Source organism: Xiphophorus maculatus, chromosome 21 (assembly GCF_002775205.1).
Source record: "Xiphophorus maculatus strain JP 163 A chromosome 21, X_maculatus-5.0-male, whole genome shotgun sequence".
Taxonomy (NCBI): Eukaryota; Metazoa; Chordata; class Actinopteri; order Cyprinodontiformes; family Poeciliidae; genus Xiphophorus; species Xiphophorus maculatus.
The window spans coordinates 16,949,140-16,977,132 of NC_036463.1; the positions used below are offsets into that span (position 1 = coordinate 16,949,140).

Genomic DNA, 27,993 nt, shown 5'->3' on the forward strand with positions numbered 1-27,993 from the left:
GACAACCCCATGTAGGACCGTTTGTTGAACACTTGCATGCAAAACTAATCTTGAACATAAACGCACTTTATTCTCAACGAGACACTGCCACGAAAAAAAATATACTTAAAATAATCTAATAAATAATATTTTTAACTTAAATATTCTTACTGGTGCAGAAAGATTATAATACAAACAGAACATTATGATCATGTACAACAAAGCACAACTGGAACGTTTTCTAATTCAGAATAAGTTAATCAGTTTGCGTTGTGCTGATAGCATTAGCTCCTAAAATAAACCTTAATCGTCTAAAAAACAAACGTGAGAAGTACAGTTAAGCTTAACTGTCATATAGTCACTGTGTTTATATTTTGCTTGGTAACATCTGATCTTAATCTTCTTTTAATTTGCTCACTCTTTTATTACATAATAAAACAACGTCTGAACAGCTTCTTCAATAGGCTTCTACTTTAAGCAGACAGAAGCCACCATAGGCACGAAGCGAACATTACAGAGGTGACCGATTTGAATCAGTCTTTTATATTTCAGGGGAAAAAAATAAATAAAATTAGAAAGTCATTTCCTAAAGCAAAGCAGATGACGAGATTGAGTTTCAGAATCTCCATTAATGCTCTCACTTACTTCTCCTTTGTCGAAGGGCTTGTCACGTGGTAAGCAGTGTGCTGCTCAAAGTAATATTCCTCCAAGTCCAGCAACAAGAGAGAAAACCTGTGAAAATAAAATGTTTTAAAAATCAGCAAAACTGCACATCAAGCAACTGAAAACCAGCATATTAAAAAAAGACTAAAATATTACTAAAATAATTAAATTAGTACAGGATATACAGAGTATGACTATTTAGTTTCAATGTAGTTGAACAAAGTGAGAAAACAAAAACAAGAATACTCAGTTGGTTATTGAAGGACTCTTTGGCTATTTATTGGACATTTTCCCGCAAACATAGACTAACTTTACTTAAGTGATTCCTAAAGATGTCAAACTACATGTGTCTGATCCCACCTCAGTGGTGATGACATTATTTCAAGTTGTTGGGCTTTTTTCTGCCAGAACATGGGAACCTTTTTCCCCCCAGCTGTTTGGTCAGGGTGTCCACACAAAGCAAACAAAGGCTTTCTGTCAAACAGGCTTAATCATCTAATTGAACTCACATGTTGCTCGAAGAGCATCACTTTCAGCTTGCAGGTTTCTTTCAAGATGGCCGATCTACATACATACAGTACAGACCAAAAGTTTGGACACACCTTTTAATTCAATGAGTTTCCTTTATTTTCATGACTATTGACATTGTAGATTCTCACTGAAGGCATCAAAACTATGAATAACACATGTGGAAATATGCACTAAACAAAAAAGTGTAAAACAACTGAAAATACCCCTTATATTCTAGTTTCTTCAAAGTAACAACCTTTTGCTGTGATTACTGCTTTGCACACATTTTCTTGATGAGCTTCAAGAGGTCGTCACCTGAAATGGTTTTCACTTCATAGGTCAACCTGCCCTGTCAGGTTAATAAGTGGGATTTCTTGCCTTATAAATAGTCATGAAAATAAAGAAAATCCATAGAATTAGAAGGTGTGTCCAAACATTTGGTCTGTACTGTACGTCGTGCAACGAAACCGGTGAAAGTAATTACCAGGCGAGGTAGAGTCAGAATTGTTCAAAGTCTTAACTCAAGCACACAAGACGGCATGTCTCGATTTTCAATTCTTGCTCTAGATTTTCAGTTGGATTTAGTTCTGGACTTTAACTAGGCCAGGCTAACACATCTAAACTAAGATGCTAAGCTCAAATCCTTGAAGGTTGGAGTGTTGCAAACTTTAGATACATCCCTGCTCCAACAAACCTAAGTCAAATGGCTGAAGTGACTCTGCAGCACTTTATAGCTTGATGACCTTATTGTTTGATCCAGGCGTGGTAAAGAAGAATCACATCTAAAAGTTGCAGAACTGGAGATTAACTGGATGTTTATTGTCATAGTTCTGCTGGAAGGTGAACCTCCATTCCATTCACCCAGCCTCTAACGGGTCATCTTTCAGGACTGGCTTGTATTTTTGCTTCATCTACCTTCCAATCAACTCTGACCAGCTTCTCCACCATTACCAAAAAATTTTTTATTAGTAAAACAAAACAACAAAAACAAAAAAGCAAAAGGCAAAACCACGTTGCCTCAAAATTGCCACTGCTAAGTTTCATCATGGGGATTAGGGCTGCACATTAGGAGAAAACTGGAAAATGCAGGTCCAGAAATATATTATCCCTTTTATCGTATTGTTCATTGTGAAAATTGTATTATCATAATAAGAATAGTTAATTATGTCTTGCTAAATCCCATTTAATAGTCTTACAAAACAAAACTGATGAGAGCCATGCATTCACTGCCATGCAACTGCCTAAAAAAAATTATTTTAATCGTAATTTTTGCCATTGTCACTGTACCGCAAAAATATCGCGATAAAATTAAAATTCCATATCCTCCAAACAGTCATTTGAAATAATAATAATAATAATAGTCCGCGCTCTGACACTATAATATATTCGCGATATATCGAGGATGGTATCCTATAGACACGCGAAACAAATAGAGGTGTTTTTGCCATCTCCTGAACCAACAAGAACAGATTTACAATTTGTTTTCTTGTTGCTGACGGAATTCCGCTTGCTTCAAGGTATTTTACCTGCAACAACAAAAAAAATGTATTGCACAGCGTTTAGATTTCTAAACATTAAAACCCGTCTTTTTGCTGCCAACAACACTGTCACCGGTGTCAAACCACCGTCGATGACCTCAACTCGGAGAGGTGGGGTCAAGCAGAGCTTGTATGAGATGATGGCTGAGATAAATATAGATTGCAGTGCAAGTCACTTAGCACTTATTGTTTCCAGGCATGAGATGAAGCAGCTGTCGTGTGTTGTTTGGCCCCGGCTCGGGCAGCAGCTTCATGACTTCAATAAAGAGAAGCTGTGAGAGGAGCTCTCATTAGCTGAGTGGCCCCACACGGCAAATAAATGGCATTCTGCCGCAGTGAAAGCAAACACCCCCGCTGTATAAAATACGCAGCGGCGACTGAAAAGCAGGCTACAGAAAAACACAATAAGGTGCAGAAACAATAAGGTGGTGGCCAGCGGCAGTAGAGCGGCACTCACCTTTCTTTGGTTCGCTCTTGCGTCTTGAAAAACGCCATGACGGCGCCGCATCCTCCTCGGACACTCAACACCGACCGCTCTGCAACAAAGATATGTGTCAACACGGAAACTTGCTTGAAACCACGTGACCCGCTGTCAGCCGAATGAGATGCACGATATCGATAGTGAAGAGTCCTCACTCTGACTATTTTTTTTTTTTTTTTTTTTTTTTTTGAGTGGACAGCAAGAAATATTACAATGCTGCGGCATCTCTGTCAAAAAAGGAAGTCTAGCTAGAGCCAAATGTTTCTTCACTGTTTATGGAAGAAACATTTTATCCGGTTGTTTGGTCAAATTGTTTCAATTATATATATTTTTTCACGGTCATTCTTATGTTTTGCTGTTGACCATTCACTGGCTGAAAGAGTTCAACAAAAACAAAACAGAAAAAAAAAACAGGAAGTTAAAACAAAACAGTGCATTGCACTAGTGTTTCCCAACCATGGCCCTCAAGGCATGCGGCCCGGCACGTCTTAGATGTTTCCCTGCTTTAACAATCTTGCATTCAGTTGACGTTTGGCTAACAGGCTTTTCGCTGCAGTCATCCGAATCGGTTGTATTAAAGCAGGGGAAACATCTAAAGCATGCAGGGTAGTGCGCCCCGAGAACAGCAATGGGAAACACTGCAGTACGACATAGTGATAGGAATAAAAAGGTTTTAGTGGGTTGAGTGGGACGCGATATTCTGTGTGTATTTGCAATTATTGTTGAACAGACATAGTAAGTAAGTAAATAAATAAATAAATACACACACGATAATAATCAAACATGTCAAATCTCATATTTTGACTGGATGGTAATAGAGGTTAAATATATTATTTTATATATTATTTTTATATCCATAGTATTAACATACTACTACTACTACTACTACTACTAATAATAATAATAATAATAATAATAATAATAATAATAATAATAATAATAATAATAATAATAATAATAATAATTCATTTAATGTCGACAGTGCAGGCGGGCGCCCCGCGAGCGAGTCATCGCTTCATTTGTAGACGATCTTTGTTGTTTTGCGTCTTGACGCGCCGTCAGTGAGGGAAGTTTTGGGGCTTGAGAAACAGTTCCGTTTGGGAAGGCGCCGTACATTGTATCAAATGCAGGATTTTGTGTAGACACAATGTATCTTCTGCAGCGTGTCTGCGGAACATCATGCACTGGAGAAGCCACGTGTCTGGCCTCGCGTTCAGCTTCGTTTTCACCGTGTCATATTTCACGAATAAGGTAAGCGCTCAAAGGATACGGGAGTCTATAAATGCCTGGTTTGTTGGTAGAGTAGTCATCCGGTGTGATTCAAAACGCAGCCAGGGTATTATTGTATTAAAGGCAGCTACAACAAAGCTCTATTTAAAAGCCCCAAAGCAAACATAGACATTTATGGTGTTACGTAACCACGTGACAACATAAATGACCATGCACCCCCTTTTTTTCCTGATGCCTCTAAGTAAAATCGAGTGCTGCCAAGTGTCTTCAGAAGTCCATAAAATAGTTAATTTGCGATTGTAATTTAATCCCAGCATAAGTCCCGCTTTTTTGTGTGTGAAGGCCTCAGAGAACATTAGTGAACACATGAGAATGCACGTCATCCTCAATGTTGAAACAAGGATGATGGAAGTGGCAGCATCATGCTTTGGGGGATGCCTTTTCTTCAGCAGGGAGAGTGAAAGTGGATGGAGCCAAAAACAAAATGGAGGCTATTTCTGAAGAAAACATGCTAAGACACCCAAGACCAGGGTGGAATAGTTTCATTAAAAATAATTCTCAACCCTAATAATGAATGATGGCACCACACTATTCTATTTCATATCTACTGGAATATAACCCAACCGTTTTGTGTTGCAGTTTGTCCTGTCCGTGTTGAAATTCACCTATCCGACTTTATTTCAAGGGTGAGTAGGTCAAAACAAGCAAACAAACAAACCAACACTACTTCTTCACGCATAAAGTGACAAAGAGATTGTTTCTCCAAGATGGCAGACATTTATTGGAGCCGCCCTGCTTCTGCTCTCTGGAAAGCTGGGCTGGGTGGAGATGAGCCGCATCCCCAGGTACTCCTCTGCTACTTCTCTTGCTGTTTATGCTTTACCAGCTTTCCAGACATATCTTGTCTCTCTGTGTGTGTGTGTGTGTGTGTGTGTGTGTCCGCTACAGATCCGCTGCTCTCTCCTGGCTTCCGGGCTCATTCCTTTTTGTGGGAAATATATACGCAGGCTCTAGGGCCTTATCACGAATAGTGAGTGACGGAGTAACTGCAAAAATTATTTCTTTATTTTTTTTAATACTCGTGCGGTAAGTACTGTGGTTTCTCACCGTTCCCCCCCCCCCCCCCGTCTCACTTCCTGCACAGGACATTCCCTTCTTCTTCACTCTTCAGAATTCCTCCCATGTAGTCAGTTACATAATCGCCCGCGCCGTCCACAGAGAGGTAAGTGCATTCACCGCCTGCTGTTTGCGTTATTTAGTCGTGTCTGGGCAGCTGAGTTCTGTTACTGGTGGAACAAGAGAATGAAACGGCATCAGTTCAATTCAAGGTAGTTGGTTGTGGGCATGAAGGGCTCTCCTGTCTGCATTAAGGCGAATTTGTAGAAGCCTCTGACGGAGGACGCCGTTTTTTTTTTTTATAGAAAAAACTGAGTGTTTCATCACCGTATGCGTTCCCGTGTGATCTTTAGAAACCTGAAAAAATGATGCAACTTTTGGCAGTAGTGCCCCTCTTTACATTTTGCCACATTACAGCCAGTCAGTCAACATATTTTCTTACACTGGCGTCACCGAACAGCTGGATTAATACCGAGATTAGACACACAGCTGGATACGGAGACTCCTATACGCTGCATTACATTTTTTTAGGGGTACCTGGTTAAAGACTATTTGTATTTGTAAAAAGTTTTGAAAACCGTGTATTTTTTTACTTCCACTCAATAATTATACGCTGGTCTTTCTCTTTAGAAAGACCTTACAGATGCAGTAGTCAAGGCCCACAAATAGTTATGTTTTGTAATAAAAGCATATTTTTGAAACACTGTACCTTTTATAAAACTCATGACATTAATATTGTTACATTTTTTATTAAGTTTAACACTAACAGGTAACAGTTCTCCTCTTGGCTCCTCTTTGAAACCTGCTGATCAGTACAAATGTATCGTAGTTTTTTGTGACATTTTTAATTATTTTTTTTTAATTATTGGTCACCAAAGCCAGCTCTGGCCCAGAGGCCCTTCTCGTCCTAAATCCAGCCCTGGGTCTGTCTTATAAAACTTCAATGAAGTGAATATGTGGTTGCACTGTGACAGCACTGTGCAAAACTTAGATTTGGATTTAGATTGAGATCTGGAGTCAAACAGCTGACAGTCATTCAGGAACCAACATCTGGAACACTGTCTGCGCGATTTTTCGATCCGAGAACTCATTATGAATACAAAAGATTTAGACTGTCAAAGTTGGATTCTTGCTCAGTTAACATGAGTTTTGTGTTCTCTCTTCTGCTGCAGAAGACACAGCGGCTTAAAATAATCAGGTGAGCGTTTCTGTTCAGCCTCTATGATGGTAGAAAATCTACAGAATTTTCCCACTTAAAGAAAAAAATCTGCTCCTCATCAGGCCTTCGATGTGGGTAAAGCGCAGCGTCGGGTGAAAAATAACATCAAATCACGTGGAACAAATTGGACACCCAGTGTGTGTTTATAACACTTATAGTACTTTACATGTATTTGCAATACTGATATATTCCGACACCTTAGGTGTAACACATTTAGTTTTATCAAAATCTAAGGACTTTGGAAGACGTGTGAATGCGCACCACATTTTCATAATTATGTTGTTTTTAAACATGCATTTAAAGTCATAAATTTCTACATCTATATTATCCATCTCCCTGCTGCAGCGTTTGCCTCCTGCTGCTGTCAGCCGTCAACCTGCCCCTGTGTGACCCTCAGGTAACCGTTCTCCACAACGAACTGGAGGGTGCGACGCCGCCACCGCCACATGTCTCGTTACTCTGCGTATGCTTTCTTCGCAGTTTGACCGCAGCGGCTACGTCTGGGCTCTGTGCCATCTCTTCTGCGTCGGTAAGTACGGTGGTACGCAGCCCATCCCGGCGTGGTCGGTTTAAAGTCCGAAGCGTCCTCTGCATGACCGATCTGTCGTTTCCAGGCGCGTACAGAGTGTTTCAAGTTCACAAGTCCACTAATCTGAGGTTAGTAGAACACATGTAGTTGTCAGATGCATTTTAATGTCAGACTAAGATAATCTGAGTAAAAAAAAAAAAAAAGAGAAAAAAAAAAGGCTACCCAAACCAATTTGGTTCTATGTGGAAAAAGTGGGTCTCCCCACAGGTTTGTAGCCTTCTCGCTAGCTAGCAAAGTCATTTTCACAAAGTTTATAGATGGTTTTGATGGATTTTTTTTCTGCAAGTATAATAATATTAAATGTGGTTGTATTTTCCCATCTTTCTTGCTTGAGCTGAAATATTTTAACAGAAATCTAAGAGGGCAAATACGATTAGTCAGGACCATGTATTTCGAAGATTTGATGGTTCAGCCAGATCCCTTTCTTTTTTCTCTTAATACTCAGATTGCACACCTGATACTGTAATGCTTTTCAGGCTCCCTACACAGCCCTGCTCCGCAAATGCAAACTTCATTTTATAATCAGGAGCTCAAATCTGGGTTTGTTTCCAGAATATTACTGATTACAAAACATCAGGAGATGTAACAGAAAAAGCTCGGCTTTGCGCTATCCTCAAAGAAATAAATGCCAAAGTGAAACAGTAACTACATATTTAACTTTTTTTTTTTTTTTTTTTTATTTAAACGACTCACCTCAGTTGAAACAAAACAAACAAAAAAACCACTTTGTTTTTTCTGTTTTAGTGACATTGAACAGCAATGCATCAACTACTTGTTCAGGTAAGAATACAGTCGTATTAAATCAGAGTTCATGGGAATTGTTTTGTCGATTTTGTACAATTATATCGAGACATTTAAAACGTACAAAAAGTCACAAAGCAGGGCTGTAAGTAGCAGAAGACGTCTAATCAACGGGACATCTCAGAGTTTTCAAGGGAGGCTTTAATCAGCTCTATTAGGGTTGTTTGTCTTTCATACAAATATTCAACAGCTGTCCTTGTGTTTGAACTAGCGTGCTGCTGCTGGGTCTTGCTGCTCACCCAACAGGTATGACCGACCAAGTGGCGATTTAGCACACCTTTCGGCATGAATTCACCAAGCTTGGCGTGTGCGTATTTACATCGGACGACTTCGTCTCCCTGCAGGTGACGTTACCGGTGCCTTGGAGTTCCCCTCCCTCCAGTCCCACACGTTTCACTGCGGCTGCTGCGCCAGGTGAGTGCAGATAGCGGCGTATAATTTGGACTTAATGTTAGATAAATGTGAAACTGTGTTATTTAAAAAAAAAACAAACATGTATATAAACGAATCAGCCCTGTTTTAATTTAACTCTGTGTTTCTGCCTCTGCAGTGCGTTGTTGGGGTTTTTGTTGCTGTTGGCCACGGTCAGATTAAAACGTGGGCCGTCCCTCGAGCACTTCAGGGCTTGGGTTTTTCTGTCCAAGGTAAACGTCACAAAATGTCCGACAGTCGGCAGCTGCTTTCAAATTAATAGGAGGTCATTTATTTGGTACCGTTTCCTCCCAGGTCACAGCCATGCTCCTCTCGCCTTTGGTTTTCAACATGGACTTTAACTCTGCGTCTCTACTTTGGTAAGAATTTCACTCTGATTTCTAGAGAATATGCCTTGTGAAATTACATAAAAGCATTGACATTTTATTATTTTTTTTACAGTGTGATTGGCAGCCATGTTGGAGAGGCACTGTTGCTGTATTCGGACAGAGAATCTCCACCATAAAGACAAAAAACCTGCACTTCTTCGAGAGATTTTTTATTTCTTTTTCTAAATGTCTTGTTTTCTGATTATCTGAATAAAACTATACATGTAGCACATGTGTTTTATCTTACAGTTCTACAGTTTTTACAGTCGCATATAAAGCTGGAACGTCCAGCTCAGGTAACATCTGGAGTGGTGAACGGTTTTAGCTCTGCTCCTGGCTTTTCTTTGGGGTGAACAAAACATTAAACGGCTGTCGCCTTCGTGAACGAGCCTGAGGGTTCTTCTCCTCCCTGATGTAACCTGAGCAAGACACAGAAAGCTTTCAGCTCAAGGCATTGAAAGGTGGCAGTCGTCCTGTCTTTGCGGCTTAAAGTCGGTTACCTCTTTCGATGCAGGTCTGTGTTGTCGGGAATCCGACTTCCCAGAAGTTTTCAGGGGTGCAGGGTGGAATGTAGCGGTATCGATGTCTGGAGCAAGTGGATAACTTCTTCTGTTTTTCCTCCTCGGGCAGATGAGCGTAGTACTGCAAGGAACGGGGAATTATTTCAACAAAACCCGACGTTTCAGGACAGGCTCCAACTCAGAATACCCACCACTTCACATTCCTTGCATGTGGTGCCCTTCAGTTTGCTCCTCTCGTCTTTCTTGCGAACAACAGCCACGTGTGCAAACGTCGGCTGCCTGCGGCATACAGGAATGCGTTGGAACCCACGCAACCCTCTAAAAATCTAAAAGCGTTGATTGGGAACTTTCTTACCGGGTTCTGCTGTGGCACGCAGGAGTTTCAGGAAGATCTTGATCTAGTTTGATGGGAAAATCAAAAATCAAACTCAAAATAGGTGCCTGGTGATTGATTGATTCTGTCAATCTAGACGCGTACCGTTAATCTCAACTTCCTCGGCATCATCATCATCACAATGCCAACTCTGATCCAAGCCGGAGCAGGTGTACGACTTGTACTCCCCGAAAGTTGTTGCATCAAACATCATATCCAAACTGTCGTTGGCCTTTTCGCCGAGTCCTTGGAAAATTAAACGTGGCCGATTTTTTATTATTTATGGGAATCAACCACCTAATTCTTCCGCCCACTCATTAAAAAAAAAAAAAAAACTCGTCTATACCAGACTTGACGCGTTCCCCGTCCTGACCGTCCTCTGCTCGACGCTGCAGCATGCTGTGGCTGACCCAGGTGCAGTCGGTGTCTGCCAGCTCTCCGGGCCGCTGCTCTTCCACTTCCTAAAAACGCAGCAAAGAAAGTCATTTTTAAAAACACTTCAGAATTATGAACATTTTTTTTCCAGGCACTGTGAGTGAAGATGATAGAAACACCAAAGCTGCCCATGCCGTACCTCGCTCTCAAACACGGACAAGGCGAGCGCGGGGTCGACGCTCCACGTGGACTCCACCATTTCCTTCCTGCCGGCTGGAAAAACACCACAGTCAGCACACGGCTGAAACGATTAATCGTGATGAATCGATTATTGAAACAAACGTCAACTAATTTAGTAAATCGATTGTTTTATGCCCCCCTAAAAGGCCATTTTCTGAAGGAACAATACATCCAGAGACGTAATTAAGTCAAAAGTGTGCAAAACATACATCAATTTCGAATCTAAGATAAACAAACAAAAACTTTGTAAATATGTTCTACACAAAAGTCCTCACGAGGCTTAGTTTTAACTTGTCCTGGTTCAAATTATGCATAATGAAAATAAAATTTTAAAAATGTATTAACCACATTTTGCTACCCATTTATTTGCTGATTAATCCAAAGAATAATCAACAATTTATTGGATTAACAATTACTATAAGTGTTACCATTTTATAACCGATTAATCGTCAGAATAATTGATTAATTGGTAACTAAAATAATCATTAGTTTATGCTGTAAATGACTGACCGTTGTTAGATTGAAGGCGTTTCTGTGACGCACTCCGATCCTGCGGAGGCGCTCTTCTACTTCCATCTGGTTTGTCTCCAGCTTTACTCAGTGGCCTCTTGAAAGTGGGACTTGCATAAGAGATGTTCAGCGTTTGGTTTGGACCCTGTGCAACGTTAAGCGATTTTTCTGAAACTGTATTTCTGACAAACGTCATTCTCAGACTCTGGAAGGTCTTGGAAATTGAGTTAAAACATCATTTAAAAAAGGCATTGATACCTCGTTGTCCTGCATTCATACCTGTTCCTGTTTGAAGCCAAGCGTGGCGGCCTGGCTGGTGGTTTCAAGTTGTAAGGGTTTAACTCCCTTCTGATTATCCACCTTCTCTTTACTCCCCGCTCTGCCTTCTCCCTGCTGCTCAGTGCCACTGTCCTCCTTCTGTTTGGCCCAGCAAAAGGAACCTTCCTCTGAAAAGCGTTTAGTACTCGGAAGAAGAGACGGCGATTTCTCTGTGGTCGAGTCCGGTTTGCGGATCTGTGCTGCTGAAGAGAAAGGGCTTGAAGTGTGGGAAATAAAAGATTATTAGAACTTCCTGCTGATAAAACAGAAGGATCTAACATAATCGGAGGTCGTTGTGCTTGCCTTAAACGAGAGTTGCGCTTCCTGATATTTCGTGTGCCGTCTTGATGACGTGGAGTCAACTTGGCTTTCTAAGGCAACAGATTTAAAATGAAAGAAGAACAGAAACCTGTCAAGTTGGCTGGGATGAAAAACAGGCCCACAGCATCATAGAGCCTTCACCATGCTTATTAATTGGTATCAGGGGCCTTTCAACATACACTGACCAAAAGCACACAGTTCCAGTTGGCGTTTGTGATGGTAGGACAGGGAGATGTTTTACTTCCCTCAGCATTCAGCCTACTGTTGGTGGTGGTTCTTTGCCCAGACTTGCTTGTCGTAGTTCAAGTGTTTCAAACTTGCAATTATTGCCCTGACTGCCGATTTAGGAACAGAGTATTTTCATTTTATCTTTTCCATTCTAAAGAGAGGCTCCAATTAATGGAAAGTGATGGACTCCCTAATCAGCCTATAAGGATAAATTTAAAAAACATGTTGATGACTTATTTTGTAGAAATTGTTAGGAGTTGAAATAAATGTAGCACTTCTGACTTGCTTTTTTAAAGCAATTTGCTCCATAATGTAGAAATATTTCACTAGATCCATCAGTAGTGCAATAAAATATTTATATATTTTTGTTACATATATTCATAGGTTGGGTGCTGTATGTGTGACTTAATCAAACAGAGATGTACTTACAAAATGACAGTCAAGCACCTCTAAAGCACATGTTTCTCCAACTACCTCCTCCGTTTCTTCTTTCATGTCATCTGAAATAATGAAAATTTAAAAATAAAATCCACAGGATAAACCCCCACCAAACTTCAAACTTTACAGAATCTTAATCTGAAATTCTACAAACAATAGTACGAGTCTTATACTTGGTAAATACGTCAATATGCGATTTCTTTATGTATATTTTCCCTCTTTCTGGTGTCTTTAAACTGTAAAAACCAGTAGATGTGGTTATACTTGAGCTCTGGGATGTGTCCAGTTCACAAGTGTTTGGCACCAGCACTTCTCTCCCAGAATTCTTTGCACCGCCATCAGCCGCTTTCTTCAACTCTTTAATCAGAATAAAAAGACAGATTGAGGCATATTTTATCACTATGAAAGCCGTTTGTTGGTGCCTCACGATGGGACCGACCATTAAAGAGGGAGTTATTCTTCTGCGGCAGCGGCGTCTCTGCATAACGCACACGTCTGCTCTCGTCGGGGTGTTTACGTTTCCTCAGTTTGTTCGCCGCAGGCAGCGAGCTGGTCAGGATCGGCGAGTCCGGGATGACGCCCTCGTCCTGCTGCGACGTCTCCTCGAGGTCCGCACTGATGCAAAAACAACATCTGCTGATGAAAGGGGAAGTGAAACTTTCCTCTACCCTCCTGTCTGACACCAGAACCTGAAAAAGTTGCTAAAAGTATCAGAGAGTAGCTAGTGAAGACCTGGGTTCAGTTTCCAAATAAAGAGATATTTATTTTTGTCTAATCAACACCAGACTGAAACTATAACAATAAATGGCTTGACTTTAGAGGACACAGCTAATAAGATCGTTAATTAAACAGATGTTTAGTTTGAAAGAAAACTACATTTCATGCTGCATTTATTTAAGCTAGCAGACTTACTGGTGCATCTTCATCTTCTGCAGTTCAGCTTGAAGATTTCTGTTTTCATCTTCCAGGTTTTTGTTCTCATTTTCTGGAACAAGGTATATATAAAAAAAACAACAACTCTTAAATACATCCCAGAATGTAAGATCATTATGCCCAGTGATGCTCAGATTGACAAAGGTTCAAAATACACATGGTTCTTCAGGCTTTGATAAGTAGACTAAACAATAGATTAATCAACAACTAAACCTCTTAATACTTGTATGAGCTTTTTTTTTTTTTAAATAAACCTTTTAAAACATCTTTGGCTGTGTGATTGAATGGTTTCTCTCACTGTACATCAATTAGTCTAAATGAATTTAAAACAGAATGGTTTTAAATTCATCAGATAGCATATGGGGATGACCAGCCACACTGACGAGTGATTCACAGCGCAAAGACCCGCCTCCTGGCTCTGACTGGTTGCACCGAGTAAAGGTAGACTAGCTAAATCTTTTTCACAGATTATCCGTCTCATACCATTCTGTCACAACATGGTGACAGGTTTCAAAATGTGTAAAACTAAATATTTTTAGGGTTAGGGTTACTGCAGCTCTAATACTTTAGACTAAAACATTGACAACCTTATTGATTTGTGTACCTGCCATCTTTCTTTCTGCCTCTTTATTGTGATTGGTGCTCTTGTTTTAGCTCCACCTGTTTTACATGATGAACCTGCCGAGTTTATAACTGTGGGTTGGTTTACAGAGCTGTTATGGCAACATGTAAACATTAAAGTTTAAGTTTATTTAAGCTTAAAAAAAGGTTGAAAGTGCCTCTTTGTATAGAAGAAAAAAAAGCTCACTTAGTTTAGTGATGACATTCAGATTCTGATCCTGACTGCTTTTCAGCTTCTCCTCCAAGACGGCACATCGATTACACTCTGCGACACGGAGCCTGGAAACAGGAAATGTTCTTAGTTTGCTAGATGTCGTACAGCAAAATTGTGACACTTGAAATGTGATATAACCTGTCAGCTGTCCGCTAAGACAGATGCAATAATTATGGAGGGATAGTCTCCCCACCGGCGCTCAATGCACTGAGATTTACATTAGAAATCTTCCAATTTGTTTATAAATGCCTTAGTAGTCTCGCTCCTCTCTGAATTGCTTCAGTCTCATCTTATTTGGGAGCTATTTGAGCTTTTAGCTTCTAAATGTGCATTGGAAATAAATGTAACTTGAACCTGCAAAGCATGCTTTTATTTTATTTTTTAAAGTTATCCTAACGTTGCTCCCTTGTCAGACGTAGCACTGCAATGCAACCAGATCCACCAGACTGTTGACCCTAAAAGTTCTCTGGGCAGTGTGTGAGCCTTTGAGGAGGCTACCTGTCTTCCAGCAGGCTGATGGAATCCTGGAGGCTTTTGTTTTGTTCCTTGAGCTGCTGGTTGCGATTATAAAACACCTCCAGCTTCTGAGCGTCTCTGCAACGAAACAAAGTTCATCTCAGCTGGTGAAGAGCGCAGTTAGCCAATGGTGCAACATACTCACAGACAGCGGTCATTTTTCAGCTTGCTCACTTTCGACTGATATTCTAGAGGACGAAAAAAATGCTGAACGTCAGTGTCTAAATTTAACAGGGGTCTCAAACTCCAGTCCTCGAGGGCGGCAGTCCTGCAACTTGTAGATGTGCCTCTGCTGCACCACCTGAATAGAATAATCAGGTCATTAAGGCTCTGGAAAACTGATCTACACAAGGAGGAGGTAATTAATCCATTTCATTTCCAGTGTTTTGTACCTGTGGCACATCTAAAAACTGCAGGACTGCGGCCGTCGCGGACTGGAGTTTGAGACACCTGCTCTAAAACATAGTTTAAATTACTTTTATTTAATCTCGACTAGGTGTGTTACCCTGTACTGTGTTCTGGTGGCACACTTTTAGCTGCCTCCAAACGTCTTCAAAGAGGTCAGCGGGACTGACGGAGCAGCCGCCGCGGTCTCCTGGACTGCTCATCCTCCTTTGACCAGCCAACAGGCTATTTTTTTTTTAAATTTATTTAAATGTATGCTAAACTCCGGCTATTCAATAAATGCAGCTGCGAACTTTCCAAGACAGCTTCAGCTACTAAAAATACTACAAAGAAATAAGAAAATAAAGTTAGACTAATTCGTTGCGGTTCATTTAGCTCGAAGGAATGACACGAACAGTCCTTACGACCAACAGGTTTTAAACACCACTACAGTAAAGTGACAAATATCTACGCTGGACTGAAAGCAAACATGTCTCTCTACCTTGAAGTCAGCGCGCCGAGTTGCATCATGGGAAGTCTTCTTCTGGTCGCTGAGCTCCTGTGGCTCTGGCGCCCCCTGCTGCTGAAGGCAAATTCTTTCCCTCTCCTAAAGGTGACTTGCCGAAATATTTTTGTCACATTGCAACGAAAGACTTCAATATATTTTCTCAGGATTTTATAAGCTACGAGAACATATAGTTAATTCGGAAGTAGTAGAACATAATACGCTAATTAGAAACATATTTACAAAAAAGATTGGATTTTAAAACAAGAATCCAAAAGAAAATTACTAGCAATAATTGCATATTGTGTATTTTGAGGCAGGCGCTACTTTCAACGAGGAAAACATGTTTATGTAGGCTCATTCATTAAATAAAAGCTTCTTATTGAAAAATAAAGCAGACAATTTAATAATTTTCAAGAAAAGTTGGTGTTTAATCAAACTATGAATTGCTAAAGAGGCTATTTTCCCTTAGCAATTCTTCAAAAACAAGTAAGACCAAAGAAAATGCCATGCAATTAAGGCCTAAATGTGTGGCAGTAAATAAATAATAATAATACATTAAGTTTTAAGGTGTTGCTGTAATCTATTTTGACTCCACAAATAGTGAGCAGAATGGTAAGGGAGGCTAACAACATAAACCACCTTTTACGCACATCTTTGCTAGTGGTGCCAGTAATCATCAAGGGAACTACTTATACCTGAAAATGAGTTGCGTACGTATAAAGTCATTATTTATTCTGTGGAAAGTGTTTTGATTTGAAGAAGAAGAAACAGAGGTTTTCCCTTATAGTTGGTTTTTATTTTTAGAGTACAAAACATGAACCAAAATCACAAAAATAACATTTACAAAACAGATTATTTAACTGAGGTGACCGAGGCAACATAGAAAAAGCATGTCTGAAACGAGTGATACTGGTGGGATTACTTTGAGGTAAGACAGCGAGCCATGTCGAAGGGTAAAAACAAAAACAAAAATCTTAAACTGTTTTCACTTAGTGCCTTCATTCAGTTGTGCTATTCACAACTGGACTTGAACGTTATGATGTTTTCCTAACATAGCCACAGTTAGCAGTGATTTAATGCTGTAGTGCGTCAGAGCTACCTGGACACAAACTATCTTGATGTGAACGTTTAAAGCATGTTGCACTTGTATGGCACCGCTTTTTGTTTTTCTCTTTTTTTTTCAACATTAAGACCGTTTCTTTTACGCGCGCGCGCACACACACACACACACAAACACAAAACGGCGATCCCATTCATTCGTTCTCGTCAAACGATTGCCCCAACTTCTCTCCGTTCCTTGCTAAAAGAACACTTCTGGCCAAAACGAAGACGCCGCAGCTCTAACAGGCCGAAACTGCTTTTGGTCTTTTTTTCTATTTTTTTTTTTTTTTTTAGAAAGCAGCTTTTCCTAAAAACACAGGAGAAGAAAAAGAAATGAAACACTCGAGCTGGTTAAGTTGCGGAATGGCTGTCAGTCAGAGGCACGAAGTCAAACACTCCCCGTCTCTTTATTTTCCCCCCTAAAATACACACACACAAAAAAAGTGAAGACGCTGCGTCATTTGAAGAAACAATGAAGAACTCGCGTTACATATCGAAAGCAGTGGAAATGGTAAGACTCTGCGTTGGGGTACGCAGGCACGTTTTTTCACATTTATGAGACGGTCACTGGTGATTCAGCATTGCAGATTATTACTTTTTTTTTTTCTTTTTTAGTTCCTTTGGACGTGTGCCTTTTATTGACTTTGCATCTGTCACAGCAGGTAGATCAAGCTAGCATTACTTCATATATCTATATATATATATATATATATATTTATATACACACACACATGCATTCAACGTCATAGGTATCCTCCAAATAATAATAATAATAATAATAATAAAAAATAAACAGAAAAAGAAAACAGAACTCCCTTTTTTACCACTTCAGAGTTTAAGCTATAAAAACCTGCATGACAGTCCGCAAAAGGTTCGCCTGGAGGTTTTTTTATGTTTTTGTTTTTTTTTTTTCCTTTTTTGCAGTTTGATGCGAGATATGAGGCCAGGCTGCAGAGGTGCTGATGCTGGCAGGGACTGGAAGGAAAGGGGGGGGGGAATGCAGCCTTGTTGATATAAGGGGGACAAAGGAGGGGTGTACATGGGTCCCTATCCTTCCAAGCCCCCTCCATGTTGGAACGGGGCTCTGATCTATGTTAGTTGGGTTTTAGATTCACATTATGCTGGAAGAAGACTAAGTGGTTGCGGACGCTGCGAGGGCAGGCCGCTGCCGAGAGCGAAAAACACTGGAGTAGAGTGTGAATGCATATCTAACGCCTTTGCGACCTGCAGGGAGAAGAACGGGCATGAGTCAAGATGGGTTTCTGCACGCCGCTCGCCAACCAATCGCACCCTTTGAACTTTGTTTTTCACATTTTGACACATAAAAACAAACTCATTTTCGTATTAGGATCATGAATGGCTCGGTCGTGCCAGAATGCATCGATAAAACCCATTAACAAATTGTTAAAATAGTAACCGCATTCCATCATTATTTCTTAAAATTAAAATCTTTTCGCATTGATCAATTTCGCAACTGTGTTAGGGATTTCATTTTTTTACATCTTAATTGGGTGTTAATCTAGAAACATTCACAACAAATTTAGCTATACTCGACGTAAAATGTGAGTTTTTGTTACTTGTAGTATTGGCCATAACGACACCAAGTGAGGCGTCAGTGTGGTAGGAGTAAGAAATACTGCCACCTTCAGGTGGGAGTTGGAAGTCACTTCAACCGAAAGGGTTGACTTTTTTTGCTAAAAATTTTGCAAAAAAACATTCAACTGTGAATTAGTGCGAAAAAGTGGGAGGACCTGTTGATTTTGCGTGAATTTCCGCGGTCGCAGGATTGAGAAAAGGAGGAGAGAATGACTGATGTAATTTGGCAGTAAACAGATACAAATTGTTTTGAAATGATTGCTAGAATAATATTTAACAGTTATCTTGAAGGTCCTATTTATGAGGCTCTCTCTCTCTAGAGGGAAACAGAAAAAGCTATGGCGGGCCGGATTTGGCCTCTAGGCCTCAAGTTTCACTCGTGCCGTAGAATAACGAACTGTAATGCAGCTCCCTGGGATTTTAAGACGGGTAATTGTTCCCAGAGTGCACATTGGACACCCCTGCTCTATTACATAAAATCCTAATAAAAACACTCTTGACGTTTATGATGTGACAAAATGTGAAAAAGTTAAAGGGACGTGAATATTGCAATATTGAGAGACTTTCAGTCATACACTGGACTCACGCTTCAGTGTCTTCACCACTGTGACGGCACATAACTGTAGCTGGGGGTGCCAGGGGCCCGATATGTGGGCATCGTAACTTGATGGGGGGCAACGGGTGCAGGTGATGGACTTGTCAGCAAAGTTCCTAGAAAGAAACACAAACAAACACGTCTCGTTTTGGCCTGAAGCGCACCGCTAACGTGTTGGAAACCGCCGAAGCTCACCTGCTGACATGGCCATGGTTGTGCCCGCTACCATCCCCATGGTTACACCGTTGGGGCGAGAGTGAGGGATGGGCGGGGCATACATGGCTGCGGGCATCCCGTTGGGCTGGACCACCGTCGTGTGATGGATGACGTGAGGCGGAGCAGCGTACAGCGGCTGCGTGTAATAGGTGCCTTGCTGTTGTGACGGTATTAGCGCCTGGATCAAAGAGGAGCAACATATTTTTAGAAAAATACGATCACGTCATCAGACACAACAGTCCAAACTTGTTCCCAGTCACTGACCTGTGCGTAAGGGCTCTGCTGGGGATAGGTGCTCCTCACAGGGTAAACGGCGGCGTATGGGTTCGGGGAGGAGGAGTACGGCGGGACGGTCCCCGTGTTGGGAGAGCAGGACATTTTGAAAGCAGTGCCAGTGGCATAGCCTGGCGAGAGGAAACACTTTGTTTTATTCAGGGTTTCACCGACTTTGAAAACTTCTTTTAAAGAAAGCTATGAATGGAATTAAGGACCTGTATCACCACCCAAATGTACAAACTTTGTCTAGCCAACTGGTGATAAATTTGCACTTACCCAAGATGTACGCTAAAAAGGTAGCTAGCTAACCAGTGAGCAAATACTAGCAGCTAGTTAGAGGTAGCCTCAACCGCTACCGCAGTTAGTGAAGTTATTACAAGTCCTATTAAATAAATGTGACTGAATCATTTCTTTTGTTATTAATGTTTTGTCTTCAGTAAGTTAGATTAGGAACATTTCATTTATAATCATTGGAGGATGTGACCGACAAACCAAAAACCAAAAGTAAAATGCTACTGTTGCAACTCCAGTAGCATTTCAGTTATTTTTAGCTATACCTAAAATGGCACTGGAGTTGTAACAAACATTCAGTTTTGTTTTCTTTTCTGCCGATCATGGAGTGGGGACCGATGGTAAAGAGAGGGTAAAAGAAAAACGTTCAAAGCTACAGTTCAGTTCTTACCGCTGGAGAAGCCCGGGTTTGCTCCAGCATAAACACTGGGACTGTATGCCGGTGCAGCGGTCGCGTATCCAACAGGGAATCCGGCTGCTGTGGCCAAACAAAGGGGCAGAAAAAAAATTGATTTGGAGAACCTTTATGAATCTGTGTCGCTTTGTTTTCTTTTTTGCATGTGTTGCTGCAGAAGAAATTACCTGGATAGCTCAAACCCTTTGTGTTGGTGAAGGGGACCCCTGTTGGTGCAGGGCTGTATACAGGATTCATGGCGTCTGTCTGCTTATAGTAGCTGTTTTGGAAAAAAAACCAACAAAAAACATTTAAGATACAAGTTAGGCAAGCCAGTGGAACGTGGAGAACACACTATACATTAGCCATTTTTTTAAAACATGAAATATGTGCCTTTAAAACTAAACTCCAACATATTTATGTACAAAGTATAATACTAAAAAGAACCTAAAATGCATCCTACAAACATGACTCTCACTTACATCATATTGTTTGCTAAATAACCTAATAAAATGTTTATGTTTCAGAACATCGTTCCCCCCCCATGTGACTTTAAAGGCTCAGTTCCAGTTTAGACATAATGTTATGCTGCCCTCTAGAGGTGATGTTTGGAAACACCATTACATCACTTTACAAAAAAATTAAAAAAAAAAACAATTTGAAGGAAATACTGATAATTATAACTTACGTTTAATATCATCACTGTAGTCAAGACTTGTGTAAAAACAAGGTTAAAAGTTGCGCATTGGTTTATGTAAGAATTCAGCACAAAACTAAAACAAACAATGTGGTCAATGTCTGTTAATAAAAGTATCACTTTCAAAATAAAAAACACATTAGACAAAATAGTTTTAGCCATATTGGCGGTATTTAAGCTACATTAAATTTGCTTATTTGACGTAACTTAAGCAGCTTTTTTATTTTTAATTTTTTTTTCTCTTTAAAAATGAAGTCTATTTATGCACCACTTTCTGATTTTCTTTAAAAACCCGTTCCCTGTAGTTCCAAGCAGCACCAAGGACCATGTGTGTGTTCTGCCAAATAAGACGTCAGGTGTTCTCCTTGTGCATAGGAAAAGATGGCAACCTCTCTTTCAGCCGAGGAATTCCGAAACATCCCGTCGCTTTGTTATCATTAAGCTAGCTTAGCTCGCAGCTTTTAAATGGCACAGAACCTGCGGCCACCTCAGCGCGCCTGCTCCCCGCATGTTTTTCCTCGGATGTCCCGTGTGACCTGCAAGATCACCCGTGTGACCGCGCCGAGCCGCGGGACAGTTCCCGGACAGCACCGCAGACGGGACGGACTTGTCAACAGGCCGCGCCGCTCCGGACAGGAGGAAAGGCAAGGCAACCGAGACAGCTGTGCTCTGGCGGACTGTCCCAACATTGCACGCAACTCTCAACTCTGACTCGTTTCAGTACAACCCGAGCTGGAACTTACTGTCAACCGTTTCCGCCGTGTGTTTGCTCCCAGCTCCGGTCCTCCGCTGTTAAATAAAAACTGAGCTAGCTGGTGTTTTGTTCCCAGATGCTTTGCTTAACTCTTTTGAGCACCACGCGTCACTTCCGTACGTGTTCTGTCACGTGGTCTTCATAGCACAATCCTTCGCCGCATTGGCTTCGCAGCCCTGGTAGAAACGATACGTCGAGCATGTCCGCCATATTGAGAGTGGCAGGTTCATCGTGGGAAACGAAGAGACCCAGTTTATCTGATTTAAAGCAACAATTATAAGCGTTAGCTGAATTTGAGGAGTAACTTTTAATCAGTAAGATTTTTATTTCGATACAAATAACAGAGACTTCTACACGACCTTGAAATAACAATGTGAAATAAAATGTGCCTAAATTGAACACAGTCGCAAACTAATACATGTAATTAAGTTTGCGTTATATATATTTTTTAAAATCCCCATTAAGCTCGCCTTTTTAAAAATCACTGGGACACAACCGTCTTGCAAGTCTCTCAACACAAAAGTCCACTCACAATATGGCAGCAACGGCAACAACGAAGCGTTTTGGATTTCTTTTGCCCTTCGGAGTTAGTTATTTTTCTCTCTTTCTCTTTCTATCTGTTATGATATTTTTTTCTTAATAAAGCAATTATTTATTTTTTCACTATACGCCATATGTTGAGGACACAATTGACAACAAAAACAACCGTAATAGGTCAGAAAATATTATTTATTCCTTCGAGAAAGACATGGTTTAAGCCATAAGTTGTTTGTTTTTTTTTAAATACAATTTTTCAAAAATGTAGCCTCAAATTTCGTAAACATTGTGAAATTGTGAGCTCATTATTATGACAACTACGCGGTCCTTAAAGATCAATAAAAACATAACAACCCGATTTTGGGGCTGCAGTTCATTAGCCTTTGGTTGACTCGTACGGTTTAAAATCATTTAAGTAGTTCTAAATAGATTAAATAGTTTCACATTTAAGTGTAGTACAGTTTTCCGACAAGGCTCTTTGGATTGTATTTGCTCTTCCAGGACCTTGACGCATCGCTTCATTCAGCCATTGAACTGGGAAGAGCAGGGTCTGTGCTCATGGTTTAACTGCGACCTGCGTGGGGCTTCTACAGGTAAAATGACGCCGTGTTGGCTATTTTAGAGGCCGCCTCGCAGCACACGGTGAAACTATTCGGTCGGCCGGTGTCGTCGTTGAGGAGCGAGGACCCCAATGTCTGTAGCAGCCGCTGGGGGAGGAGGCTCTCCCTGCTTGGGCGCAGCAGCGGCGGCGGCAGCCAGTTGCAGCTCCGCCGGCTTGTCTTACGCCACTCCGGCGGGCGGAGGCGCAGGGGTGGCCGGGAGGTTGCCAGCCCGAGTGCTGGAGCATATTTTCTCGTATCTGGAGCTGTTTGACCTGATGCGCTGCTCGTTGGTCTGCTGGCACTGGAACAACATTCTGGCGGATGAGAACAGCGAGGTGTGGCGCAGCCTCAGCTCTCGGACGCTAAGCGATGAAGCCCTGCGGTCTGATATCCTGTGCAACCTGCCCACATATAAGGGGAAGGTAGGCTTCCACAGACCGCCTTGTTCTGTAGGAATGTGGGAAACGTGATAGATGACGAGTTTCTTTCAAAGACCCTTTCTATTAAGGTTTCTATTGGACAAGAAGCAACACTTCTCCTCTGTTATATATCTATTAGCACGATAAAGCTAATATATACTTGTTGTACATGTTTGCAATCGTTCTTTAATGTATATTTTAAGCTGGACTTAGCAGGATGGACCACATGCTTTTCTGTTTTCATCCTCGACAAGTAAGGATTCTCTGTACTGACTCAAACACTTGTTGTGGATCTTATCTTAACATGTCATCTGATCTTATAGAATTGAACAATGTGAAAGTTGTCACTAAATTGAAAATTCTCACTCCTTTAAAAATGAAAAGAAACAATGGAAATACTACACGTGTGATTATTATTTTTTTATTATTAAATTCTTCGTCATGCATTTTATCCCTTATTATTGCTGTGTTTCATTGAAGATGTGCTCAACAATGATCTCTAGATACACAATTCATACCCTCTGTAAACCATTTCACCTTTTGTCACTTTGCAACCACCAATTCAAGTCCATTTTATTTTGATTTGAACACAAAGTGGATGGAAAACTTTGGACATCTGTTATCAATAAGAATCTGAAAAAGTAAGGCCTACATTGTCTTACTATTGAAAACTAAATGCCATGCTGCAACAAAATGTAGATCGTTCTATTGCTGTATAACACAAAGATATGGCAAAAATCAATGCGAGATGACAATCCTTATTTAACAGACAAACTTTTGAAGCCCTTTTAAAGTGTAACAATATGCGCAACTAACAACCACAACAGATGCCAACCGTGTGACTGATGTCATGTCTTCTGCCAACAGCTTAAGGCTTTCCAACACGCCCTGAGCTCCCACGACTGCTCCCGCAACGTTTACGTGAAGAAGAACGGCTTCACTCTGCACCGCAACCCCATAGCCCAGAGTACGGATGGGGCGCGGGGCAAAATCGGCTTCACCGAAGGCCGGCACGCCTGGGAGATCTGGTGGGAAGGGCCCCTGGGCACCGTGGCCGTGATAGGCATCGCCACAAAGCGGGCGGCGATGCAGTGCCAGGGCTACGTGGCCCTGCTGGGCAGCGACGACCAGAGCTGGGGCTGGAACTTGGTCGACAATAACCTACTTCACAACGGGGAGGTCAGCGGAAACTTCCCGCAGTGCAACAACGCACCCAAATATCAGGTGAGCGCCGCGGACCCAGCAGTTTTGCTGTGATTGCGCAGAAATGAAATCCCGTTAGAAAATTAGAACTGAACAGAAAACCAAAATTCAGCGTTCAAATAAACGCTGTTTTTAAGCAAATTGAGGAGACGTTAAGTGGCAGGAATAAAAGTGTGATTAAAAAAAAAAAGAGGTTTATTGACCGTCAGGGATAATCCCATGTTCGGAGAGCTGTTAAGTTAAGTCCTCGTTTCACCAAGTCAAAGTGAGCGCAGCCATCTAGCAGGAAGCACTTTGTCCTTCCTTCTGCTGAGAAGCTTGATGGAGATGCTGAGTTTGTTTTCCAGCAGGACTTGGCACCTGCACACACTGTCAAATGTACCAGTACCTGCTTTAATAATCATGGCATCACTTTGCTTGATTGCTACCATAGAAAATGTATGATCTGCTAAGAGGCAACTGACAGAACAATGCAAGCGAGCCGTAACTCATGCCAAAAGATGTAGAGCTCATGTACTGTACAGTACATGAGCCTAGTTTTCAGTAGGACGACATTTCTGTATGAAAAATCCCTTCTTGGTTTCAGTCTTACTTAATGTTGTGATTTTTTGAAGAACTGAATTTTCAGTTTTCATTAGTTGTAAGCCATAATCATCAGTATAATAAAAGATAGACTCTTGAAGTATTTCACTTTTTGAACTGAATAAAAAAAAAAGGTTTTCAGTGATGCACTTCTAAAAGAAAAGTATGATTTTATTGCTTTTATTTAAAGCAGGAAGGAAACAAACAGTCCTATTAATGCAAAATATTGATTCTTACAGTTATAAATTTTACTTTGCATCATTTTTAGTGGTATTTTGGTAAACAAAATCTAAATTTTGTGCTGCTATTTGTAGGTTAAAGCAAGCTTGTAGCTGGTTATTTAGTCAGGCTATCTGATGAGATAGCTAGACTGTAGTTGGCTGCTCAACAGACAATCATTTTCTTAATATCTCATTAGAAAGACTTTTACTCTAAGATTCCCATAAACAAAAAATTTAAGCACTTAAAAGCTGAAATAATATCTGTATACTATTCTCAATTCATATTTTCTGCAAATTGTCATCCTTTGAAATCAATCCTTTCTGTGTAATCAAACTCCTCAATGTGACTACTTTTGTTGACAGATCGGGGAGCGAATACGAGTAATTCTAGACATGGACGACAAGACGTTAGCCTTCGAGAGAGGCTTCGAGTTCCTTGGCATTGCTTTCCGCGGACTTCCAAAAGTCTGCCTGTTCCCGGCCGTCTCCGCCGTGTACGGCAACACGGAAGTCACAATGGTTTATCTGGGGAAACCTCTGGACGGCTAGACGCACATTAACCCCGTTTTCGCATTAAACACAAACTTTCCGGCAGGAGCAGAGCCCCCGGCGCCCCCCTTTTTCGTCAACAGACTGCTACCACTTTCTGTCATGAAGTTCGAATGTGGCTGAGGCTGAAGAAAAACAGACTTTAGAGGTAAGGCGTGGCTGTTTTACTACAGCTCAACAAGAACGCGCGGGAGGGCGCGCACAACACCTGGAAACGGAAATACACACGGACTGTCATAAACATGTTTCTTTACCGACATGGAAGGACTCCACTTTTACAGTTCGGCTGCTGGACTGTTTTGATCAGTAAAGCATCGTTTTATTTCCTATATTTCAGATGAATAATGCTAACCAATTATGTAAGACGTCATTTCTGCTTCAGTGAGGCCAGAACCACTCTAAACTGTGGCAGAAACTTTAGCATTTTAAGTGAAACAGTAATCATTAAAGCAAACTGTTTGGTGTGTGTTAGTTAAAACAACACTCTGCGGGTTTAGCCAAAGTCATCTGTTCTGTCCAAAATCGGATTGCAGTGAATTGAAACCGAATCCTTGTGACTTGTTGGTACACTTTGATCAAATTCACAAATGGACGACCAGCCGTCAAGTGCATGAATTGCAGACATAATTATTTCATAAACGGTGCAAACTTTGCCTGTGTCATGACAATATGTGTCCTTTTTAATGTGCTACTGTAGTATTACATGTTATTTATTTTGTGATTTTATCTCTGGTACTATAGACACTGTATGGTTGTATTGGCCTGAAAATAAAGTCCTCACGGTGCCACCATAACGACAAAGATTCTTGTGTTTATTTTTTAGACATGTTATCCTCCTTAATAAAATCTTCTGTTTGTGTTCTTTTTTCTGTCATCACACTTGAATGTTTTAAATTGAACAAATTTCGATCTCAGTCAATTATTTATTTAGCTAAAATGCTAACCATAAAGACTGTCAGACAATCACCAACATGCTTAGTTGTTAATAAAATGTACTTTTCCTGAAATGTATTAGTTTTACGCCACTTTTAACAGGAACTAAAGCTTACACAATGTTCCATTTTTATCTTGTTGGTCCACAGAATTCGTTACTTTGGGTCAGCAGTGGTCTTGGCCTTGGAACTCTCCCATGGATACCTTTTCAAGCCAAGTCTGTTTCTTATTGCTGAATAATGAACGTTTAGTGGAAATGATCTTACAAATCATGATTCAAGCACCAAACCTCGTGAAAACATTCCTTGGACTTTACTCTTAAAAAAGTATGAGAACCATTTGAAATCAAAGATGGCTGCCATGCAAATAGCATATTTCACCACAGAATCCTACGACATTGATCAATCTGGATGCTATATGGGCAAGTCTGTACATAATTATAGCAAATCCTACTTCTACACCAGATATGGTGGGCATCTCGAAAATGTCTAAGGAGTATCTGTGCCAAATTTGCTGCTTATACCACTATTTGAAAAATTCCTGCAAAATATTATCCCATCTGTTGTACTAATCGACATTAACTGAGGCAAGCGTGAGATCTCCAGTGCGTTAGGTGTTGTGTTCTTTTGGATGAGCCAGAAGACTCTTGGAATAATTTGGACTATAGTTTCACAAACATGGCTAGGTTTTTTTGTACTTACTCAGCTCAACTTTACTTGAGGTAGAATGCTGGGACAGTCATTGACAAGTTTCTAGTTTCAAAACCCAGTCAGGCACAGAGTTTGCATGTTCTACCCGGTCGGTGCCCTGACCTTCTCAAAGTCCAAAAATGTCTATTTTATGACAATTTGTATCTCTAAGTTTCCCTTAGACGTGTTTATGCACATGCGTATTTGTCTCTGTGTTGCCCTGTGATGGACTGGGGGTCTGCCCGTTGTGTATCCTGCCTCTTTCCCAATGGATAAACGACACAGACAATAGACAGATGGATGTTTTTCTGATATTACCATTAGTTTGATGATCTGAAAGTTTGCATACTCTGAAATCTAAAACTATCTTCAAAGAAATCGGAATATCTTTTAGCTTGTGATTGCTTCTCCATGATGATCAAAGACACACAGAGGATTCCTGTGATGGCAAAAGGTACAACATTATGCTATGGTTGACTGCTGTAAAATGAAATCTGAGAACATGCACAAGAGAGCTGACCTCAATCACAACACTGATACCAGATGCTAAATTATGTAGGAGCCATTTATGAACTAACATAATGTATGTTAGGTCATATCACAATGCTCTTCACAACACTGCTTGTGCACAGTCACAAAGGACTATATCCCTTTTTCTCCATAGCTGATATAGATGTTACTCAATATGATGCTAAATCACTAATGTGTACTTTGTTTTTATTACATTTTTATTTTAATTCTGGCTCCAGGCTTACAATGTCTTATTTACCATTTCATGGGAAAACACTGAAGATGACAGTTTGTTACAGTGCAAAGAATCACTGTACGTCTCGTGAAGCCGTGTAAATTTGCTGTCCCCTCAAAATAACTCACTCAAAAGTTAAATGAAAATGTCCAAATTGTGTCCAATGT

General features: G+C 40.7%; 5 protein-coding genes across 10 annotated transcripts in view; 2 read left to right on the plus strand and 3 right to left on the minus strand.

The window, feature by feature from the left end:
• The window catches only part of nsmaf (neutral sphingomyelinase activation associated factor), a 16,753-nt gene extending 13,501 nt beyond the window's left edge, over positions 1–3,252 (minus strand). For both annotated transcript variants that reach the window (XM_023326441.1, XM_023326440.1), the window contains exons 1-2: positions 3,148–3,252; positions 625–711 (exon numbers count right to left, since the gene is read on the minus strand). In XM_023326441.1, coding sequence (XP_023182209.1) covers positions 625–711; positions 3,148–3,185 — 125 coding nt within the window. In that variant the 5' untranslated portion in view covers positions 3,186–3,252. The remainder of the gene's footprint in view (positions 1–624; positions 712–3,147) is intronic.
• A 959-nt stretch (positions 3,253–4,211) lies between these two features.
• On the plus strand, positions 4,212–9,153 carry tmem241 (transmembrane protein 241). The gene is made up of 15 exons (XM_005803660.3): positions 4,212–4,422; positions 5,041–5,087; positions 5,169–5,246; positions 5,350–5,431; positions 5,546–5,623; positions 6,690–6,715; positions 7,082–7,133; positions 7,217–7,265; positions 7,351–7,393; positions 8,070–8,105; positions 8,338–8,372; positions 8,471–8,540; positions 8,677–8,770; positions 8,853–8,917; positions 9,000–9,153. Exons 1-15 carry the CDS (start codon positions 4,351–4,353, stop codon positions 9,061–9,063), a joined length of 891 nt encoding a protein of 296 aa, XP_005803717.1. The 5' UTR covers positions 4,212–4,350; the 3' UTR covers positions 9,064–9,153.
• rbbp8 (RB binding protein 8, endonuclease) lies at positions 9,081–15,582 on the minus strand. Of its 3 annotated transcripts, none has more exons than XM_023326658.1 (18): positions 15,040–15,582; positions 14,680–14,722; positions 14,517–14,612; positions 13,992–14,083; positions 13,163–13,235; positions 12,690–12,883; positions 12,515–12,607; positions 12,242–12,312; positions 11,567–11,634; positions 11,225–11,480; positions 10,946–11,090; positions 10,395–10,468; positions 10,167–10,281; positions 9,926–10,066; positions 9,803–9,845; positions 9,639–9,726; positions 9,427–9,568; positions 9,081–9,345 (listed from the first exon to the last, which is right to left on the minus strand). In XM_023326658.1, exons 1-18 carry the CDS (start codon positions 15,140–15,142, stop codon positions 9,248–9,250), a joined length of 1,935 nt encoding a protein of 644 aa, XP_023182426.1. In that variant the 5' UTR covers positions 15,143–15,582; the 3' UTR covers positions 9,081–9,247. The 3 variants fall into 3 exon arrangements, with proteins under 3 accessions (XP_023182426.1, XP_023182425.1, XP_023182427.1); XM_023326657.1 differs by having other exon boundaries at positions 12,690–12,886; XM_023326659.1 differs by having other exon boundaries at positions 12,690–12,865; positions 15,040–15,580.
• Positions 15,583–16,200: 618 nt separating this feature from the next.
• On the minus strand, positions 16,201–21,507 carry fam168b (family with sequence similarity 168 member B). 3 transcript variants are annotated; one of them, XM_023326420.1, is made up of 7 exons: positions 21,336–21,507; positions 20,084–20,175; positions 19,893–19,976; positions 19,199–19,338; positions 18,914–19,112; positions 18,710–18,834; positions 16,201–17,751 (listed from the first exon to the last, which is right to left on the minus strand). In XM_023326420.1, exons 2-6 carry the CDS (start codon positions 20,151–20,153, stop codon positions 18,722–18,724), a joined length of 606 nt encoding a protein of 201 aa, XP_023182188.1. In that variant the 5' UTR covers positions 20,154–20,175; positions 21,336–21,507; the 3' UTR covers positions 16,201–17,751; positions 18,710–18,721. The 3 variants fall into 3 exon arrangements, with proteins under 3 accessions (XP_023182188.1, XP_023182187.1, XP_005803718.1); XM_023326419.1 differs by having other exon boundaries at positions 18,699–18,834; positions 19,893–19,979; positions 21,336–21,489; XM_005803661.2 differs by having other exon boundaries at positions 19,893–19,979; positions 21,336–21,482.
• Positions 21,508–21,973: 466 nt separating this feature from the next.
• On the plus strand, positions 21,974–26,253 carry fbxo45 (F-box protein 45). The gene is made up of 3 exons (XM_005803663.3): positions 21,974–22,907; positions 23,772–24,128; positions 25,274–26,253. Exons 1-3 carry the CDS (start codon positions 22,575–22,577, stop codon positions 25,457–25,459), a joined length of 876 nt encoding a protein of 291 aa, XP_005803720.1. The 5' UTR covers positions 21,974–22,574; the 3' UTR covers positions 25,460–26,253.
• Positions 26,254–27,993: the final 1,740 nt, after the last annotated feature.

Excerpts from the sequence above, each read along its gene's own strand:
- tmem241 (XM_005803660.3), top strand. The coding sequence starts at position 4,351 with ATGCACTGGAGAAGCCACGTGTCTGGCCTCGCGTTCAGCTTCGTTTTC. Across the intron at positions 5,432-5,545 it reads CTAGGGCCTTATCACGAATA|GACATTCCCTTCTTCTTCAC; the intron begins GTGAGTGACGGA and ends CTTCCTGCACAG. Across the intron at positions 8,918-8,999 it reads AACTCTGCGTCTCTACTTTG|TGTGATTGGCAGCCATGTTG; the intron begins GTAAGAATTTCA and ends TTTTTTTTACAG.
- rbbp8 (XM_023326657.1), bottom strand. The coding sequence starts at position 15,142 with ATGAGCAGTCCAGGAGACCGCGGCGGCTGCTCCGTCAGTCCCGCTGAC. Across the intron at positions 13,236-13,991 it reads GAATGTCATCACTAAACTAA|AAAATGAGAACAAAAACCTG; the intron begins GTGAGCTTTTTT and ends ACCTTGTTCCAG. Across the intron at positions 10,282-10,394 it reads TGTCCGTGTTTGAGAGCGAG|GAAGTGGAAGAGCAGCGGCC; the intron begins GTACGGCATGGG and ends CTGCGTTTTTAG.
- fam168b (XM_023326419.1), bottom strand. The coding sequence starts at position 20,153 with ATGAATCCTGTATACAGCCCTGCACCAACAGGGGTCCCCTTCACCAAC. Across the intron at positions 19,339-19,892 it reads AAACCCGGGCTTCTCCAGCG|GCTATGCCACTGGCACTGCT; the intron begins GTAAGAACTGAA and ends TCCTCTCGCCAG. Across the intron at positions 19,113-19,198 it reads AGCAGAGCCCTTACGCACAG|GCGCTAATACCGTCACAACA; the intron begins GTCAGTGACTGG and ends TCTTTGATCCAG.
- fbxo45 (XM_005803663.3), top strand. The coding sequence starts at position 22,575 with ATGTCTGTAGCAGCCGCTGGGGGAGGAGGCTCTCCCTGCTTGGGCGCA. Across the intron at positions 22,908-23,771 it reads TGCCCACATATAAGGGGAAG|CTTAAGGCTTTCCAACACGC; the intron begins GTAGGCTTCCAC and ends TTCTGCCAACAG. Across the intron at positions 24,129-25,273 it reads ACAACGCACCCAAATATCAG|ATCGGGGAGCGAATACGAGT; the intron begins GTGAGCGCCGCG and ends TTTTGTTGACAG.